We start from the raw sequence: 17,215 nt of genomic DNA on the forward strand, positions 1-17,215 counted from the left end.
CCAGAGGGAGGCGCACTGCCTGTATTAGAATACAACAATTAAGCAAGCGGGTCTAACTCTGATTAAACACCAGGGAGAGAGGAGAGAGAAACCCACAGCCAAACGCAGACAGGTTTAAAAAAAAAAAAATCCTGTAGTGCGTTTATAACTTTACAACCGAGGAGATAACTTGTATTTAAACAGCCTGTTTGTTTCGTTTATAGCGTTGTGTGACAGTAATGTACAACGTCTGCATAGTCTTTCTGCGAGGTTCCCCGTTGGACTGGCAGCCACTTCATCATCACGGCGTGCGTCTCCTTCTCGGCGCTCTAAACTGATTATCGGCTGAAGCGCACACAAGCGGCAGCAGCAGCAGCAACCCGGCTGTGACACCCGTCCGATCCAGCTACAGACTGTGCTCAGGCTGGGTGGCTGCTGCCCTGGCACCATGGAGCAAAAATCACCAAAACCCGGAGGCTCCGGCCGGGGCCAGGAGTCCATGTCCTACCAGCGGAGGATGTGGAAGAATTTCCAGGAGAAAACCAAGCCGTGGCTCAGTCCGAAGCTGGGCTCGGAGCGCCGCGGATCCGGGGGAGGTGGAGGAGCGGAGGGCACCAAGAAGGAGTCCGGCTTGTGGATGTTCAAGAGGAAAAAGAAACAGCTGGACCGGGTGTTTTCGTCATCGCAGCCGAACTTATGCTGCTCCACTCCGGCGCCTTTCGAAGGAGACAAGCTCGCCGCCGGCGGAGGCGACGCGACCTCAGAGATGAGCTCCGACTGTCAGGCTCTGGGGACAGCTTCTGGGGCCACAGGCAGCAAACCGGAGCTGACGGCCCACGGGAGCCCCAAACTCCCCGTGTCCCAGCTGATGATGTACCAGCAGAAGAGCTCCTCTCTCGGTTCGGCGTGCTTCGAGAAGCTGGTGGTGGATCCCGCCGCGGAGCTGGGAGGAGAGGAAGAGCAGCTGCGTAAAAACGCGAGTGATTCTGTGAGTAGCAAGCCGTGCAGTAACACAGTCATGTAGAAGAGGTCATATACTGCAGCCGAGTAAGGCCACGATAAAGATCAAAGCGTGGCTGGACCTAATTTAGCTGGATGTTGAGGAAAGGAGACAAGTTTGATGATGATGATGATGATGATGATGATGATGATGATGATGGGGCATCAGCCTTTCTTTCCCCTGACTCTGTCATGTGATGCGCTCATTGATTTTTTTTTTCACTTCATTCTAGCGTGTCTCGGGTCGGTCTGTATTGGCTGAACGAGTGAGCTACAGTCAGTTCCACCCCTTCTTCATCAGCAAAGGACCTCCTGCGTCTTGTGTTACCTCTATTTGTGAATTTAACACAGCAGTCACCTCATGATCAACTCTTTCTAAACAGACAGTTTCTGTGCCCTTCATCTTTCCAGTGCCTCTTCCTTCAGTGCAGTGGACACTGTGTCATCTAGTGTCACAGGATTTTTGGGTTGGGGACAGAAACAAGACTGCATGCTCACAGATCATTAGCTTTTCATACCTTTGCAATTTGACAGAGGTTGAGTTCCCAACATCGCTCAACTCTGAGTCAGTGTAATCCCAAAGTATTCACAGAGCTAAATACAGTCTTCTCCTGGATGAAAGCCTGTTGGATAACAACCCAAACCTGCAGGCAGAGCTACAGTGGAATGGTGTAGATCAGAAACGTGAACGAAATGTTCAAGGGGTGTGATCACTTTCGCATGATTCTCTATGATTTAGGCTGGAAAATGCAGACAGTATGATGAGAATAGTGACAGACAAGTGTTTAGGTTATCTTAACCAGACAGCCTGACCTGCTGTAACGTTTAGAGTTCAGTACAAGAAAACACAGAAAAATGAACGGACGTACAGGTGTGTAACACTGGAGAACACACGAGTGTGTTCTGTTTAAGTGGCGTCGGCTATCGCAAAGCTTTTAATTTGGCCACTTTTCAGGGGTTCACGACTCGCCTCTGAACACCATCCAGAGTTCTGTCTAAAAATGATTTAGACGTTAAGCACTCTCCTCGCTGCAATTGGCTAGAGCCAATAAATTTGAAAGGAAAGTGCAGAGTACCAATTTGAAGAGGGATAAGAAGGTAAGTATTGTTGGCATCATTGGATCTGATCTGTTTGTTTTTGCAGTCTACGGTTACATAACGGCGCACAGATCTGGCGAGGTCGGTGCACGATGGAAGTTTTAGCACTCTGTTCTCGTGGTACGGTTGCCATTTTTATCCCAGCTTTTGTTGGTCATTTGTTTGATTTTCCGCGTGCTGTGAAGGAGCGTTGCAGTGGCAAACGCTTTGTAAACACGGCTACGTTGCATCAGTGCAACAGTGATGTGGTCATTTCTTGTCAGATTCAATAACCAGCATCAGGCACTAAATGTGTTTGCAATAAAGAGGATGAAAAGAGGAGATCAGATGAGAGGCGCTGCTTTGTGTATTATAGGATTAAGATGTTGCTTTGGGTTTTACACCTGAGACAACATCACAGCTGCTGCATATGAAAAGAGTAAGTGAATTATTACACTACATCAATGGAAGATTATCTTTTATTGAGAGGTAACTAAGCAAGTTGAATACAAATGCAAACCACCATTTTTTTTAATGAAACCATTTTTACTTCAAGAATCCACTTAAATCTATAGAAGTTTGCAGTTGTGACACAACAAAATGCATAAGTGTTTAAGGGGTGTGACTGCTTTTGCAGGGCGCTGAAATGTCATAAATAAAATACAAACTGTTGAGCATGAGCAAAAAGTCATTTAAATATTTAATTTAAATGGTGAGATGTGACAAATGTTTGGTGCCAAGCTCTGAAAGCAATTTATTAATTGAATCAATGCAGTAAAACAAAAAAAAAACAAAAAACAAAAAAGTCATTCTGCTTTTGGGATTTACAGTGCAAAGCATATTTATTATTTGTGCAGAGGCAAAGCATATCAGGGAAGTGAAACGCCTGAAAAACAAAGTTCTTTTGTAAAATAAAAAAGAAGTCCATCCTGTCTCATCCTCCTTAGTTTGCATGTTTAAACAGGTAAAATCCATATAGTAAATATAGATAATATACGTTAGCATTTATTGAGGAAACCATTAGCCAGGTTTTTGCATTTGTTGAAAAGTTTTGTTTTGCATAGCACTGATCTCAGTCCCTGCACAGTATAGTCTGTTAATCATTACCTACCTCACCTATGAAGCACGTTACGCCAGTCACAACACATTTCCATCCGCTCATTTTGGGCTCATATGATGAAAATATCACTGTAGGCTTCCTGGCTGACCATCGGTCAGCGAGGGGGCTTGTGCTTTTGTCCAGTGGGACTTTGAGGTCTGCCGTTTTACAGAGTGGGGGATTGGTACCTGTCTCCCCCATCGTTGAACAAGAGGTGGCACACACCCAGGAAAATTCATGTTCAAATATTCTAAACAGAAAGACATTATATGAAAATTATATATAAATAAGAGGGTCATTACTTTAACCAAGGCCACTATAAACAGCAAAGTAGAAGCTTTATTTTTCAGAAAAAAAGCCAATGACCTGCTGTATAGTTTACATCTTTTGTTTATAGTAAGTCGTGAAATTGTTCTGCGATTTGTTGAACAAATGTCAAGAACAAAACAAAACAAAAACAAAAACAAATTGGGATTTTTCAGTAGAAGACATGGACAATGTTACGTAGCTGGTATGATGACAGCGGCTGGTTTTAATCCACATGTTTCTCACTTTGGTTTTCCATCATCACCTTTTACTATCACTGTCTGTGAACTTTTGCGTCTGCACGCCTACAGGCTGAGCATCAAGAGCAATGGGAGTTCATCCGCCCGACAAACGCTGCTGACAACAAGAGGGTGAATGGGCGCAGCTGAATTTGAATCCAAGCAGTTCTTTGCAGTGATACACAAATTGTCCTTACAACATTTTTTTCTTTGTTTTTTGTTTTTTTGTTTCTCACAAATATTTTTAATGAAGACTGCAATTCAGTGTATTGTGCAGGTCTTCTGGCTAGGCAGTGTTGACTTTTTACAATAGGAGATATTCCAACGAATGCTGAGAAAAGAAACTCCTTTCAATCAGCTTCCACAACTATCATGTTTGTTTGAAACTGTGGTACGTAGTTGTATGGGTGTCATTTAGACAAAACTACTCAGATAGCTTTTAAGGAACCAACATCTGGGTTTTTTGTTTTCATGACAAACCGTATGTCACCAACTGGCCTGACCATCTTAGAGCTGTGATATTTGAAATTGTTTGATCAATCAGTAAAGTTTGAACAAAATCTATGGAAATCAAATGGTTGTTTGGCAATGATGTGGATATAGCATAATTTCTATGTGTGCTGTTTCTCATTACAGCCTAAAAAAACTAAGTTACATAAAACTGATCAAGGTTCACAGCATGCTGTTCGGCCTCTGGCTGTAACCAGAAAAGCTTCCATCTTGAGTTTAAGACTCGTTTTATTTTCTCTACTGCATGATAAAAACTAGGAAGAATCTCCCCCTCTACTTCTTAGACTGTCAATCTAAGATGCGGCGCTCTTCCACTTGCTCTCAGTCGTGCCGTCCCGCTCTTCCGTATACTTTTTTCTGCTCAGCTCATTTTCAGTCTTTTGAAATATTTATCACTCCAACCTGGAAAGTAGGTTTTTGTGTCAGAGAGGCTACAGTGCTCACCGCTAAATATATCCGATGTAAAACACATGTGACTGGTGTTTCTTGTCCTCCGATTTAACATTTTCTGTATCATGTTTAATGGATACAGTATCCATTAATGCCACGAATCAGCTTTGCATCTTCATCACCTAAAGAAGCACAAATTGTTTTTTTAAGTAGCATTAACAAGCAAGTCATATTTTTATATATGTTAAACATGCCCTATCTCATTATGTCCTTATGCTCACTTTTCTAGAGAAGATAATTGATTAATGATATTAAATTAAGCAAAGAACATGAACAATGACTCCCCCGGCTAGTCCAGGGAAGTGAAGAAAAGATGAAAGTACATCGCTTTTAATATCCACCAGCTCTCTAACAAAGAGGGGAGTAAAAAGGAGGATCAAAACAGTTTCAGTTCACTTCAAAACTCTGGTATTTGTGCCTGCAGACTGTGACCCTCTACGATTCAAACTCAGTTTAGAAATATCCTTTATTATGTGTTTCCAGCGAGCTGCCTCCAACGTGAAGGGTGCTTCCTAGATAAAATTGATTGCTTGATTGATTGATTGAAATAAAACAAAGTCTTGTCATAACACTTCCTCCCTTTGGTCCTATAAAGGACCACCTTAAAAAAATGTTGCTCTATCAGGAGATCCATAACTTTCAAGTACAAGTAAATAAAATCTTGTAACATAAAAATTCCAAAGTAAAAGAAAGAAAAGAAAAGCTTAAGTAAAATGTACTCCATTAGAGAATGAGCATACTTCAGAGTTTACAGTAAAAATGATTAATAAAATATACTGATAAGAAGTTGAGGATTTAGAAATCATCACAGGCGATTTGTTCAGGAGTTTCTTCAGGTTCCAACAAAACATATTCAAGCAAACTCAGGTACAACAATTAAACATTTCAGTTTAGCTCGACTGCTGTGCCTCAGCTGCTTTGGTTTAAAATGGTAATGTAATGTAACAAGTGAGCACGATGTTGATCCAAGTCAGTTTTTCATCATTTGAGATAGGAGCAGAATTGGAAACAAAGTTATGGAAAATGTTTTATCTGAAGTATCAAAAAGCTTATCCTGTGATCTAAGTTACATTTTTCCTCACGAAATAAATGTGCTCTGATTAAAAATCTTACCAACAGGTACTAATAAAATATGAGAAGCACTGCAGAAGAAAAAAAACATATATATTTGATCAAATTAAATAAATACATTTGGGGGGGAAAAAAACAATAGTTTTACTGTTAGACATCATCACTGACTGTGTTGAACTTTGTGCATATTCAAACCATGACTAATAATAAAATAAGTAATCTTGAGATTCATGGGAATAATAATTTTCTACTTTAACAATACAAGATAACCATTCTTTGGGGGTTTATGACAAAAAATTATGAAGATTTAACTTAAAGTTAGTCTAAACTAGGGATTTAGAAATTAGTCTTCAAAGCTGACAGGAAGCTTTGAGCTGCAGCCTTGGGCCACACTCTGCAGGAAAAGACACATGAACTCCCTCCTCGTTGTATCTTTAAAAGGATCACAGTAGTGAACTGATATGCAGTAACGTTCAGAACAAATTAATTTCTGAGCAACCTCTCAAAATGCTCTGTCTACTGGGTTGTGTTATGGACGGCACCGAAACGAGATGACTGATGACTTTATTAGCAAATTAGTATAAAATGCAACTTCAGGCTTTACAACCTTTTTATTTGATGTAATATATTTACCAAAATGCTTGGGGATTCGTGTTGTGCAAAAGAAGCAGTATAAAGTATAAGTAGACATTTGTGATTGACATCAAGGGGAATTTGATGAGAAAAATTACTTTTTTCTCATCAAACCAAGTTTTGTCATAACAGCTGAATTGTTAATTTAGTTTGACAATGTGCTGCCTTTAATGTCCTTTATCCAGGTGTCTGCTCGGATAATGTCTTACTAGCTCTTATTTTTGTATTGCTTTGATGAAACTTTAGATGAAGACTGATTACCAAATCCATGAACAGGTTTGAAAACCTTTCTGTATTTTTCACTCATACCACTCCAGTTGAAAGTTTTTTTTGAATGTCAGAGGAAGTTTTGGAGAGTGATGTTTTTGTGGCTGTTCATATCTGAGCTCTCTTGTTTCTCTTACGTTGGCTGTTTGGGAAGCCATGGCACCCCGTCACTGTTTCTAGTTAACCGACTGTCAAAATCCTTGAGTGTTTGGGTTTTGCATTGTTTTGTGTGTGTTTGTGTTTTTGATCATTTCTTTGTTGTCCATTTATTTATAAGTCTTGCCATATTCAGTGTATTATGCGTCAGTATTATGAATTCATTTCCTTTGAGGTGTTTCTTATGCTTTGTTCCTTCTATATGTTTGATTTATTTCTTTTAGAATATTTTCAATTTCAGTATATCTTAAAACGGGTCATGAAACCTTTTTTTGTACTCTTGTTCATTTGTTCATATTACTGTAACATTATTATAAAGCTGGTCAGTAACATCTGATAAAGGCTAAGTAAACACTTCTCAGCCTGGGTGCAAAGTTTAAAGTGCTTGCACAGCAAACCGACCCGGTTCTTTGTTCAGCTCTTGCTTCAATAATAGAAAAACAACAACAACAAAAAAAAAATCCATGTTCTTCCATCCATCACCTCTCAACGTGCCTTTGGGAATAACCTTACCTGCATTGCCTCCCAATCTGGTTTCACTTCTCCTTTCCACTGATTGCATTGTTTGCTTCTTTGGAAATGACATGTGTCCCCTTTAAGAACTGTAGGACAAATCCAAAACACCCAGTCAGTAGTATATGAACCGTGCTCTGTGCCAGTATGTGGCCCTCAAGCTTTGTTCTCTGCTGTCTAAGATGGTTTTGTCACATAACGCCTTAAATGCTCCCCAGCACATGTGAAAAACACGGCGTTGCAGACTAAAATATAAAATAAACTTAGGACGTCACCGGAATAAAAACTAACTTTCTATCTGAGTCATGTCTGGAACATGCTAAAATTGCTTTTAGTATGCAGGCCAAAGATGTACAAAAGCTGGAGATTGGAAACTGGAAACATAATTCTTAAGTGGTTAATCTGTACAGTATTATTCCACAAATAAACTCCTTCCACTTCTGTATGAACACAGTGACATCCAGTGAATGTCTGCACGGTGATGATTGCAAATGAGAGAATAGAGAAAACAATTAGATGAATCAGCCTTCTGGATCAAAAGATGAAGCAACGGATTTAACAAATTTGCTTTTAATCCAACCTTCCCACCGGGACAATCATCAAACATCCTCTCCCGTTTTGTTTGGGCTCTTTGATTCTGTTATTTTCCTGTATTGATTTCTTATTTTCATTATTTTTCCTTCATCCATGTTCATTTCTGTTAGTCCAGTTATTTTAATTTTCATCTAATCAGTCTTGTCATGTTTTACTCTTCTTAGGCTGCTCTTAGTTCGTTTAGTTTATTTATTCCTTGTGTTAGTTGTGGTTAAAGATAATTCCCCTGTTTGTTCTCCGTTGCTCCCTAGTGCTTTTCTCTTTCTCCCCTCTCCGTCTACTTTTCTCTCACCTCACACATGCAACCTATTAGCCAATCAGCCCTAGCCTATTGTTCCAGCTGTCACTCTCCCAGTATATAAGCTCTTTTCCTCCTGTCACTCCTCACTGGATCCTCCTGATAGATTGTTGTTCTTAGTTTCTCCTTGTATCCTCCTTGTTGCCTTGCCTTCCTGCAGTTTGCCTCTCTGTATATAAGTTTTTCTTATTTTTTTCCCCCCATTAAAACATGGACTCAATGAAGATGCCTCTCAGTTGTCTGCATTTTGGTCCGACCCCAAATCCACCAGACATGACATCAATAACTCATCAGTCAAAACATTGGATCAGTATGTGCAAAGATGACAAACAAAATACAGAACGATCAAAATGCCACCAGTTTGAAATTTGTTGAAAATCTGGCAAGTTTTGGCCAAAAAGGAAAAGTGCACCCTCGCTTTGAGTGAACATTGTCTGTGTGCACATTTCTGGTTCTTCCTCTCTCTTGCTATTAATAACATGAGAATTAGAAGTGGAGCAACTGTGAGCATTCATAGATACACTGGGTATGAAAATGAAAGGAAAACAGACGACAGTAAAGTCTCCCCCAGCAGGCTATGGCTGCTGATTCTGAATCTAACACATGTTGAGGAAAGGCCCAGGGATGTTTTCCTGCTCTTCATGCTAATCAGACAAAGTTGATTTGCAACTCAATGTTGGCCTCACTTCCTCAGTGGTGAGTGGACACCAAATGCAAAAGAGCTTCCCTGCAGTGTACCTTTCTCTGCCCTAAGCAGTAGTTGCAAACAAACATTTCAACTAGTAGTATTGTAGTATTGTTGATAGAAAGGTTGTTCAATCACCAATGTTGGAATTGGCCATAAAGGTCATTTATAAGTGTGTAACATTCTGAATATCCAGACATTTTTTGCCTGTCATCCCAGTGCTGTAGTGTATTCCTAGTCCTTATCATAAATGACCAAATTAAATATTGATGGGTCCCATTGTGACAGAGCACTCAAGAATTTTAAATTGGCTGTTTTACTTCCATTTGATCTGATGCCAAGTTACCAATCTGAATGAAGCTTGCTGTCGACTGGAGCTGATGAATGGCATTCGATGCAAAATTTGACAGAGATGGATGTAAAAAAAAAAAAAGGTGACATTTAACAAACGTTGAACAATAAAATCTTTATGTAAAGTTCATTTTTATTATCATTTGGTCTTACAAATTGTGGAGAGTAGTTGATACAGGCATGAGATATATGTATATATACATATACATATATATGTATGTTAAAAATGTACCTCTCATTTTCACGTTTTCTCTATATTGCTGGCCCAACACATGGTGAAGCTTTACTAAGACAGAGCTGTTATAAAACTGACTGGATTATTCCGTCTGATTTTACTTGATCTCACTTTAGCTAAACCCCTGGCTTATCAAACATACGTGATCATTAGGTAAATAGGCTGCAACCTGGACAGCTGGTGGTTTTAAACATTGGTGGGAAAAGAATGTTTGTCATCATGGCTGAGATGAGCTAAATATACCGCTCAGGAAGGCCTGTTTTTTTTTATTTATTTATTTATTTTTTATTTATTTTTCCATGTTTGCTGCAGGCTTGCATCTGATCTGTTTGGGGATAATGGTGACAGAGGAGGACAGAAGGAGCGCTTCTGCTCTCCTGCACTGATACACATGTACATTTTTAAGATGGAGACATTGCCTATGACTACCCTGGAAAATGTTTTCACTCACACTGTAGATCTTTGACTTGCATCATTTTTCTTGATCAATAGGTATTGTCTGTCTTTTTGGGAGATCTATAAAGAAAACAACCTTTTAACGTCTTTTTTTTAACAGTGACTTGATTTTCAAAAGGCAAAAATCCTCCTCATATAGGCCTATTGCACTGTATAAAATCAAACCTCCCTATAATCAGTTTACTACCAGTTTTCATAATAAAAAAAAAAAAAAATGAATTATAGCTGGTACAAGCTTGTGCTAATCGTGTAGTAAAACTCGAGTCATTAACACATTTACTGACATTAATATTTCTGTACAGAATAATTTTAAATCATGTTGTTTAAGAGGCTCAGTGATGCCGGGTTGAGTTGGAGCGTTTTCATTCATTTCTAAAAATCCTGGTTGAACAGCCAAATTGGAGGTGGTACTCAAACATACTAGTAAAGAGGTTTTTGGATGACTTTTGGGTGAATATATTTTTTAGTGTTTATAAAAATGCTTCCAGTGGGGACAAATCTGCAATGAAAGCACCAGAACTGCTTATGTGTAAAAAGGTTTGTAAAAAAAAAAAGAAAGTAGTAGGATTAAGAGGATTTGAATTAACTGGGAATAAATACCCATATTAAAGGTTGATTGGTGTGTGGATCCAGAGAGCCTCGTCTTGCAAAGGCTTTTAGCCTAATAAATGTCAGATGAGAACATTGACAGAAGCCTGTAGGACAGATTTACACAGTGCAGAGAGAATCCTCCATCCTGACAGCTCACTTTTTGAGGTCTCCCTCCTGCTTCAGCATACTAGAGTTACTAAATAAATCATAAACAGTTCTCTGCAGACATTGATGGAAAATTATTTAAATTTGAATCACCTGTGTTGAAACATGAAAAAAAGAAAGCATACAATTCTGTAGGATTGAGGACGTGAGTTGACCACCTTTGCATTACAGCACTTATAGCTGTTCATTTAGAGCAGCCAAGCGTTGGGTCCAACACACATCACGTACTTGTAAAGACATACACTTTTTAAACTTTGTAGTTTTTTTTAAATAAGATAACTCTAATGGTAATAATATCTGAATGACACAGAAGCTACTGAGGACACATGAACACAGGAAAACCCCTCCATGGTGTTTTTATTAGGCTACCCACAGCTTCTCTGGCAACTACTCACACTTTTCTCTGTCAGATTTTTATTTTTATTTGTGATGGCCTATACAAATCAAAATCAGTTCTAATTCAAAATTATTTAAATCAATGGATGAGTATTGTTTTGTTTTGTTGTTTTCTTTGTAGTGGTCTGGTAGAAAAGTGGGTTGTGAGATCTCTAACTCGGTACACAAATGGGTATTGTTAACCCATCATATTGATTAAATTCATCCAGCAGTTTTTGTATTTATAGTTTTAATTAGCTCACCAATTGCACCACAATAAAACTTATTATTTTCTCGTGTTAGGTTTGACTGCAGGAGTTGGAGATCATGTACATTACAAGACAACTTACACCCTCAGGTGTTAGTCTCACCTCACACTTAGTGTGTGTTTTAGTGAGTGTGTTTTTAAGACTGGCACCTCTTTGAGGTTCTGGTTTTATTTAATGGTTTAGCTCCATACTTTGGCACATCGTCATCTCTTTTACAAAATGCAATGAAACGACAGACAGCAAGTCTGTAGAAACGCTACAGGATGGCGTTTCTATTGGTGCTGCTGATGTGAAGCGTTACTTGTGATGCACCGTGGAAGAGACCTAGTGCCACCTGCTGGTGAAAATCTGATTTGACTTCCAAGAGAGATGAGACTGTCCTGCTGTAAGCACTTTGGCACATCATAAAAAAAAAAGCTTTCAGCTTGCTACGAGTCCTTTCTAGTGTTTCCTTTGAAATATGATTACTGACTTTCTCTTGCCTTCACAACCAATAATGACCTAATTTGAAAACGATTACAATGTGTTAGATTTAGTGTAGTAGACCAACTCAAAGTAGTACAAACATGCTGGTGAAGTGGAAGGAAAACTATACATGGTTTTCACATAAAAAAAAAAAAAAAAAAAAAAATCTCAAAAGTGCGGTGTGCATAAGCACATTTCAATCTGACACTCTTAAATAAAATCCAGTCCAGTCTGCTGTCTGCACAAATTTCTATATGTGTGCTATTTGATCTCAGTATGAATGCATCTGTTCTGTTAAGGCCTTAATATAGTGAACATTAGTGAACAGACAGCAGCCAGTTCTGCACTCCAGCACTAAGGATGAAGGGCAAGAAGAAAGTCAGTGTCAAAGGAAAGAATTTATATTTGAAATTTGCAACAAAACGTCTGAGAGACTCAGCAAACCTGTTTTAAACACATGATCAGGTAAATTCAGAACTGAACTTTTTTGACTTGCATGTAAAACACTTCGTGTAGCAGAAAACATCCTAACATTCAGCCTTCCTTCCTGTTACTGTATATTTAATGCATAGTGGACCTAAATTACCAAATTAAATATTGATTGGCCCCATTGTGACCGAGCGCTCAAGACTGACTTGGAATATGTGAGAAAACGAATGTTGTACGACATTTTAACAAAACCCCCCGTTTACTATAATTTAATAATATTGATGGTTCTGGACACGGTTGCAGTTTGCCGTTGCCATTTTCTGAAGTTTTGAAGAGCTCTGGATGTTTTCTGACAAATGTGGTCTGAGCCTTTATTTTTCCTCTGATAAATGAATATTAATGTAGGCATCTAAAAGCTTTGATCTTCATTTCTGCCTTAGATGTTTGCCAAGTGAGAGCAGTTCTCATGTGTAATCTTTTTTGATTTCATTTCGAAAAGCATTTTCACTGACTGGAACAGGGAATAGGAGGTAGGTATGAACATTTAGTTACGGAACAGCACATTTGATTGCTTTGTTGGTACTTGGAAGGACTGGTGGGTCTTGCATGAACGGCGTCCCTGCATGAGATCCCCTCCTGCGTCAACTCATAGACAAACAAGCAGGGATCCACGCTGTGCATATATATGTGTAGTTATACCATTATTCACTTGTCGAATGACGGTATAACTCTTAAAATAATTCTACATCTATTTCTGTTCTGTGCAGAATAGTCCAGTTGAGGTCTGTGTAGTCACCAAACTAATTCACATCAAAAATAATAATAGAAAAATAAAACTTTTGCACTGCACAGGGACAAGCTGCAGGATCGTTAGCCATAGATGGTCTGCGACAGTATTGCCTTTCCTTTTACCTGAAAATAAGTAACTTCAACCGTTTTCAGTGTGTAACTTACATTATTTTTAATATTGTGCATCATGGCGCACTCTGGTTGTGTGTTCAATATCTGGCAGTGTTTGGAAGGTAAAGAAATCATGTTTGTAGTCAATTTTACCTCAGCTCACCTCATGCATTAATTCACTTTGATGTTCTCTGGAGCGCTGACAAAATGGTACGCTGCAGACTGTGTTCATTGTTTATTGAGCAACTGTAGTTTGAGCCTTTATGTGCAGCATGACATTGAGACAACAAGCTAATCCTTGAGGAGTTGAGGGTCAGTCGTCCTCGTAAAGCATGTTCCACTTTTTCTTTTCAGAAGAATTAAACAATTCACTGATATATGTTTTGATTTTCTTCACAGTGCCTACTTGTCCAGATTTTTTTGTTTTCGTCGTTTGTTTATCCGATGAGCTCGATCTCATCGCTTTTTGGTGAACGTTCCTCTGATCGTGCCTCTTCTTCCCTTTCATTTCCTGCTTGTCCAGCCACTCCTTCCACTGCGCCTTCATCAGTGCGTCCTGCTCCGCTTTTGCTTTGTCCTCGACGCTTTCCTCCTTTCTGCTCGTGAGCATTTGGGAGGGATCGTGGGGGCATTTTTTCTCCTCCGATTTCTTCATCACCTTGCAGCTGTCACGGACAGCGGGGTCACCTGACGGAGAAATCGGCTCTCGTCGGGCCTCTTGCGACGCACTGCGATCATTGCTGGAAAAATGCTCGACGTCTGTGTCTCTGTTAGCCACCAAATAGAATTCACTGAATGTGCCCAAAGTCTTCCTGAAGCCTTGATCTGGTTCTGGTGATGAGTGTGTTGGATAGTCACTACCGCTCTGTGGTTTTTCTTCTCCTCCTTCATCTGTAAGCTGCATTGTTTCCATCTCTTCTGTATCAGATAACCTATTAAATCTGGGGGTTTCTCTGCTTTGCGTCACCACTGCTTCTCCCGAAAGCTCCTTAAACTTGGCTGCTATGTGCACTCTCAGCTCGAGATACATGAGAAGAATCTCTTCTTGCACTTCAGCGATTTTCTTCTCCACCTGTTTATTCACCATTCTGTTGATCCATACGATACAGAATCTCCTGTCACTTGCTGCCTGCTGTCTCGACCTGATCAGTCAGAAAAAGTGAATTTATTGGCTATACAGAGATACAGTGGATTGCATTGATACATGCCTTTTTTTTTTTTTTTGGCGATCTTTATACAAATTCTAATAAAAACATTTTAGCCTCATTCAAATAAAAACATAAGGTAAAAAAAACATTATACAAAGAAGTAGCACAACATAAAAAGTTGCAACCATCACACAGTAAGGAAAATGTAACATTTTTGAGAAAAAGTTCACCTGAAGCGAGAGGCAGCGTGGCCTGTCTTTCTTCTGGAGGCTGCCATCAGGAAAATTTCTCTTCTCTGGTTCCGCGTGAAAAGTTAGATTGTTTTTCATACATGGAGGCTATAATATAACACATTAGAGCCAACATTGAGACGTCATTAAGATCACATTTGTTTTTTTATTGGTAATGACACATAAATAGGAAAGCAATGTATCTTCAAGGCTCTATTAGTCTTGCTCTTTACCATTGTCCAAGCTCAATTACAGTGTATAACTAACGTAATTTTTATGAAGCATAGTTACTTACCACTGTTAGCTGGAAGGCTTAATTTCTCTCCCTCTCCTTTTGGTAGTTGTAGTCTAAACTGTAAGTTAATTTTACTTTTGTATATGTTTAAATTCACCAGTTTTAAAAGTCACGTGATGTGCAAAACTTTGTTGCCATGGAGTATGGTCCAGTTCCATCTTGAATCATAACATGCACTGAAAAATAGAAAAATTTTCCGTTTATAAAAATATTTTATTTTGTTTCCTCCTAGCACCTCACAATTTATATAAAAATAAATGTGATACAAGGATTTTTAAAAATAAATTACATTAGAGTTTCTAGAGCTGCTAATTAGTGATCCACAATATCCTGTTTGACCAAGATGCTAATGTGATGCGATGTAGAGAAAAATGCTCCTAGCCACTTTTCATAATGGGAAGAAGGGGAGAACATGACACTCATGTAACAAAGGTGTGTGTTCATATACTCGCCTAAACTTGCTCATATCTACAGATTGAGCAATAACTAGAAAAATCTGAAAACTACAAAAGCTGTGAGAAAACAGGCTAGTGTGAGAACCTGTGTTTCTCTTGTCAGTACATGTGTAGTGATGATGGCGATGGAGTTAAAATGAATTTCTAAAGCCAACTGTTTGAGAACAGCAGCAGCAAATTGTTTGGTGTAAGTTGGTCAACTAAGTTGTACATTTATTTTAAGAATTTCACACATCTTTACCAGCGTTGCCAAAGAACGCTAGACGGGTTCTCTTTATTGCATAAACTCAGGCTTATTCCGATTTGCCACTGTTCATTTTGGAATCTCCAACAGGTGTTGCACTATTTCAGACTCGCGATTATGACCACAGACCATAAACACGGTCACACAACAGACTCACTTTAAATTCCACCTCATTATTTTGCCACCTCTGACTTTTATTTGAGCTTTGAGCAAAATGCTTGCTACTCATTTGTCTGGCATATCTCTCATATCCAGATCTCACTACAGATGCTTTGATTGTCTTCTGAAAGAAAAGCTGAAAGAAAGGGTAGCAGAGGAGTTGAGAACTACTGATTGATGATTTTATATATAAAGTTTTATTCGGGCTGGCTCTTAAAGCGAGACACGTTGGTTGAGAAATATTTTAAAATCTATCTTCTGTTCTCAAAGGTCTGTGTCCACATGGTCCGCTGGGGCTGAGATGCTGAACATAGTGGGACAAGACAGAAATACACACGGCATATACACAATACATACATAATTCAAATGCCAATCTATGATTCTACTGCATGGTCGATTATTTCACTCAGTTTAGGTTTTATTTTTATTTTTAAAAAACACCTTTTCACCTCTAAAGTTACTTTAAAAGCTAATTTGTTCGCAATGAAAAAAAAATTTCTCCTCATGTTCAACTTTTTGACAGATATCTGAAGGTTTTGGGTCAGAACTGCATTTTGAACTTTGATCATTTCATTCATCACAGACAATTATGCTTTCACCATCATGTTTTACAGGGAGATGGTCTTCTCGTGGCGATGCTCTTTTATTTTGTCTTATCAAAAATTTTGTAGAAACACTCATTCTTTTAAATGTCTCTATTGTCCTACATTTTCTTATTTTATGGATGACTGTCTTCTTTGTGCTTTGTGAAGAATGCTGTGAAATTTTTTAAGCCCTTTGATCCTCTGCAGACGACAGCTTTAGCTAAATGATGCAAAGATGGAAAAAGTGAAGAAAATCCAACAAGAACAGCCTTGGTGCAGGTTTATCTAATTTTTTTACGAAATATAATTGGTGTGAATACAAGAAGACTAAACCCTGAAGTTAAATCAGAAGTATCTTTACTGAAAAAATGTAATGGCAGAAATTTTGTTAGCCTTCAGCAAAATGAGTAAGCTGGCTGAAATTCATGATTAAAAGTAAGTTCAAAGTAATTTTGCAGATTCTCTACTTTTTAAAATCAATTTTAATTGTTAAAAAGCAAGAATAATAATAATAAAAAATGACGTGAAAAGAAAATCCCAAATTCCACCTCTACTTTTAGTCTCATTTTCTTGAGAAAAAGTGATCTTAATGCCAAGTCAGTTTCAGATTTTCTTAGCGAAGAGGGAGAATGTTTTACCTTTAAAACTGTTGGACTTGGAGGACATTTTTTCACTGTGAAGGCAGACTTATTTCAAAAGCTTTGCAGCATTTATAAAGATAAGTGTCAAAGAAATGCTGCAGAATTATTGGTGTGTATAATATAATCATGTGATGGTGTGAATGTGCATGTGGGCGTCATTTTAACGAAAGCGGATGAGTCACTGGGAGAAACTTCTAAGGTTCGCTACTACAGTTTCTCAAGTCTTAAGCGTACGCTGGTGTGAAGAAACACTCTGCAGCCTTGTCCAAAAAAACACAGTTCGATTTTGAAACGTTTTAGAAATCTTTGACAGGTATCGCCCCACAGTTTTCTTTTTAAAAATATAA

General features: G+C 38.6%; 1 protein-coding gene and 1 long non-coding RNA gene across 6 annotated transcripts in view; one reads left to right on the forward strand and one right to left on the reverse strand.

Moving 5' to 3' along the window:
* Positions 1-86: 86 nt before the first annotated feature.
* The window catches only part of mctp1a (multiple C2 domains, transmembrane 1a), a 145,870-nt gene continuing 128,741 nt past the window's right edge, over positions 87-17,215 (forward strand). For 4 of the 5 annotated variants that reach the window (XM_008418925.3, XM_008418927.3, XM_008418929.3 and 1 more), the window contains exon 1: positions 87-967. In XM_008418925.3, the coding sequence (XP_008417147.2) occupies positions 428-967 (540 nt within the window). In that variant the 5' untranslated portion in view covers positions 87-427. The remainder of the gene's footprint in view (positions 968-17,215) is intronic. The other variant, XM_081610585.1, reaches the window with a different exon arrangement.
* Positions 13,333-14,907, reverse strand: LOC103470469 (uncharacterized). The gene is made up of 3 exons (XR_014088890.1): positions 14,786-14,907; positions 14,491-14,598; positions 13,333-14,254 (listed from the first exon to the last, which is right to left on the reverse strand). It is a non-coding gene; the product is annotated as an uncharacterized LOC103470469 (long non-coding RNA).

Source organism: Poecilia reticulata, chromosome 9, assembly GCF_904066995.2.
Source record: "Poecilia reticulata chromosome 9, P_reticulata-male-v2, whole genome shotgun sequence".
Taxonomy (NCBI): Eukaryota; Metazoa; Chordata; class Actinopteri; order Cyprinodontiformes; family Poeciliidae; genus Poecilia; species Poecilia reticulata.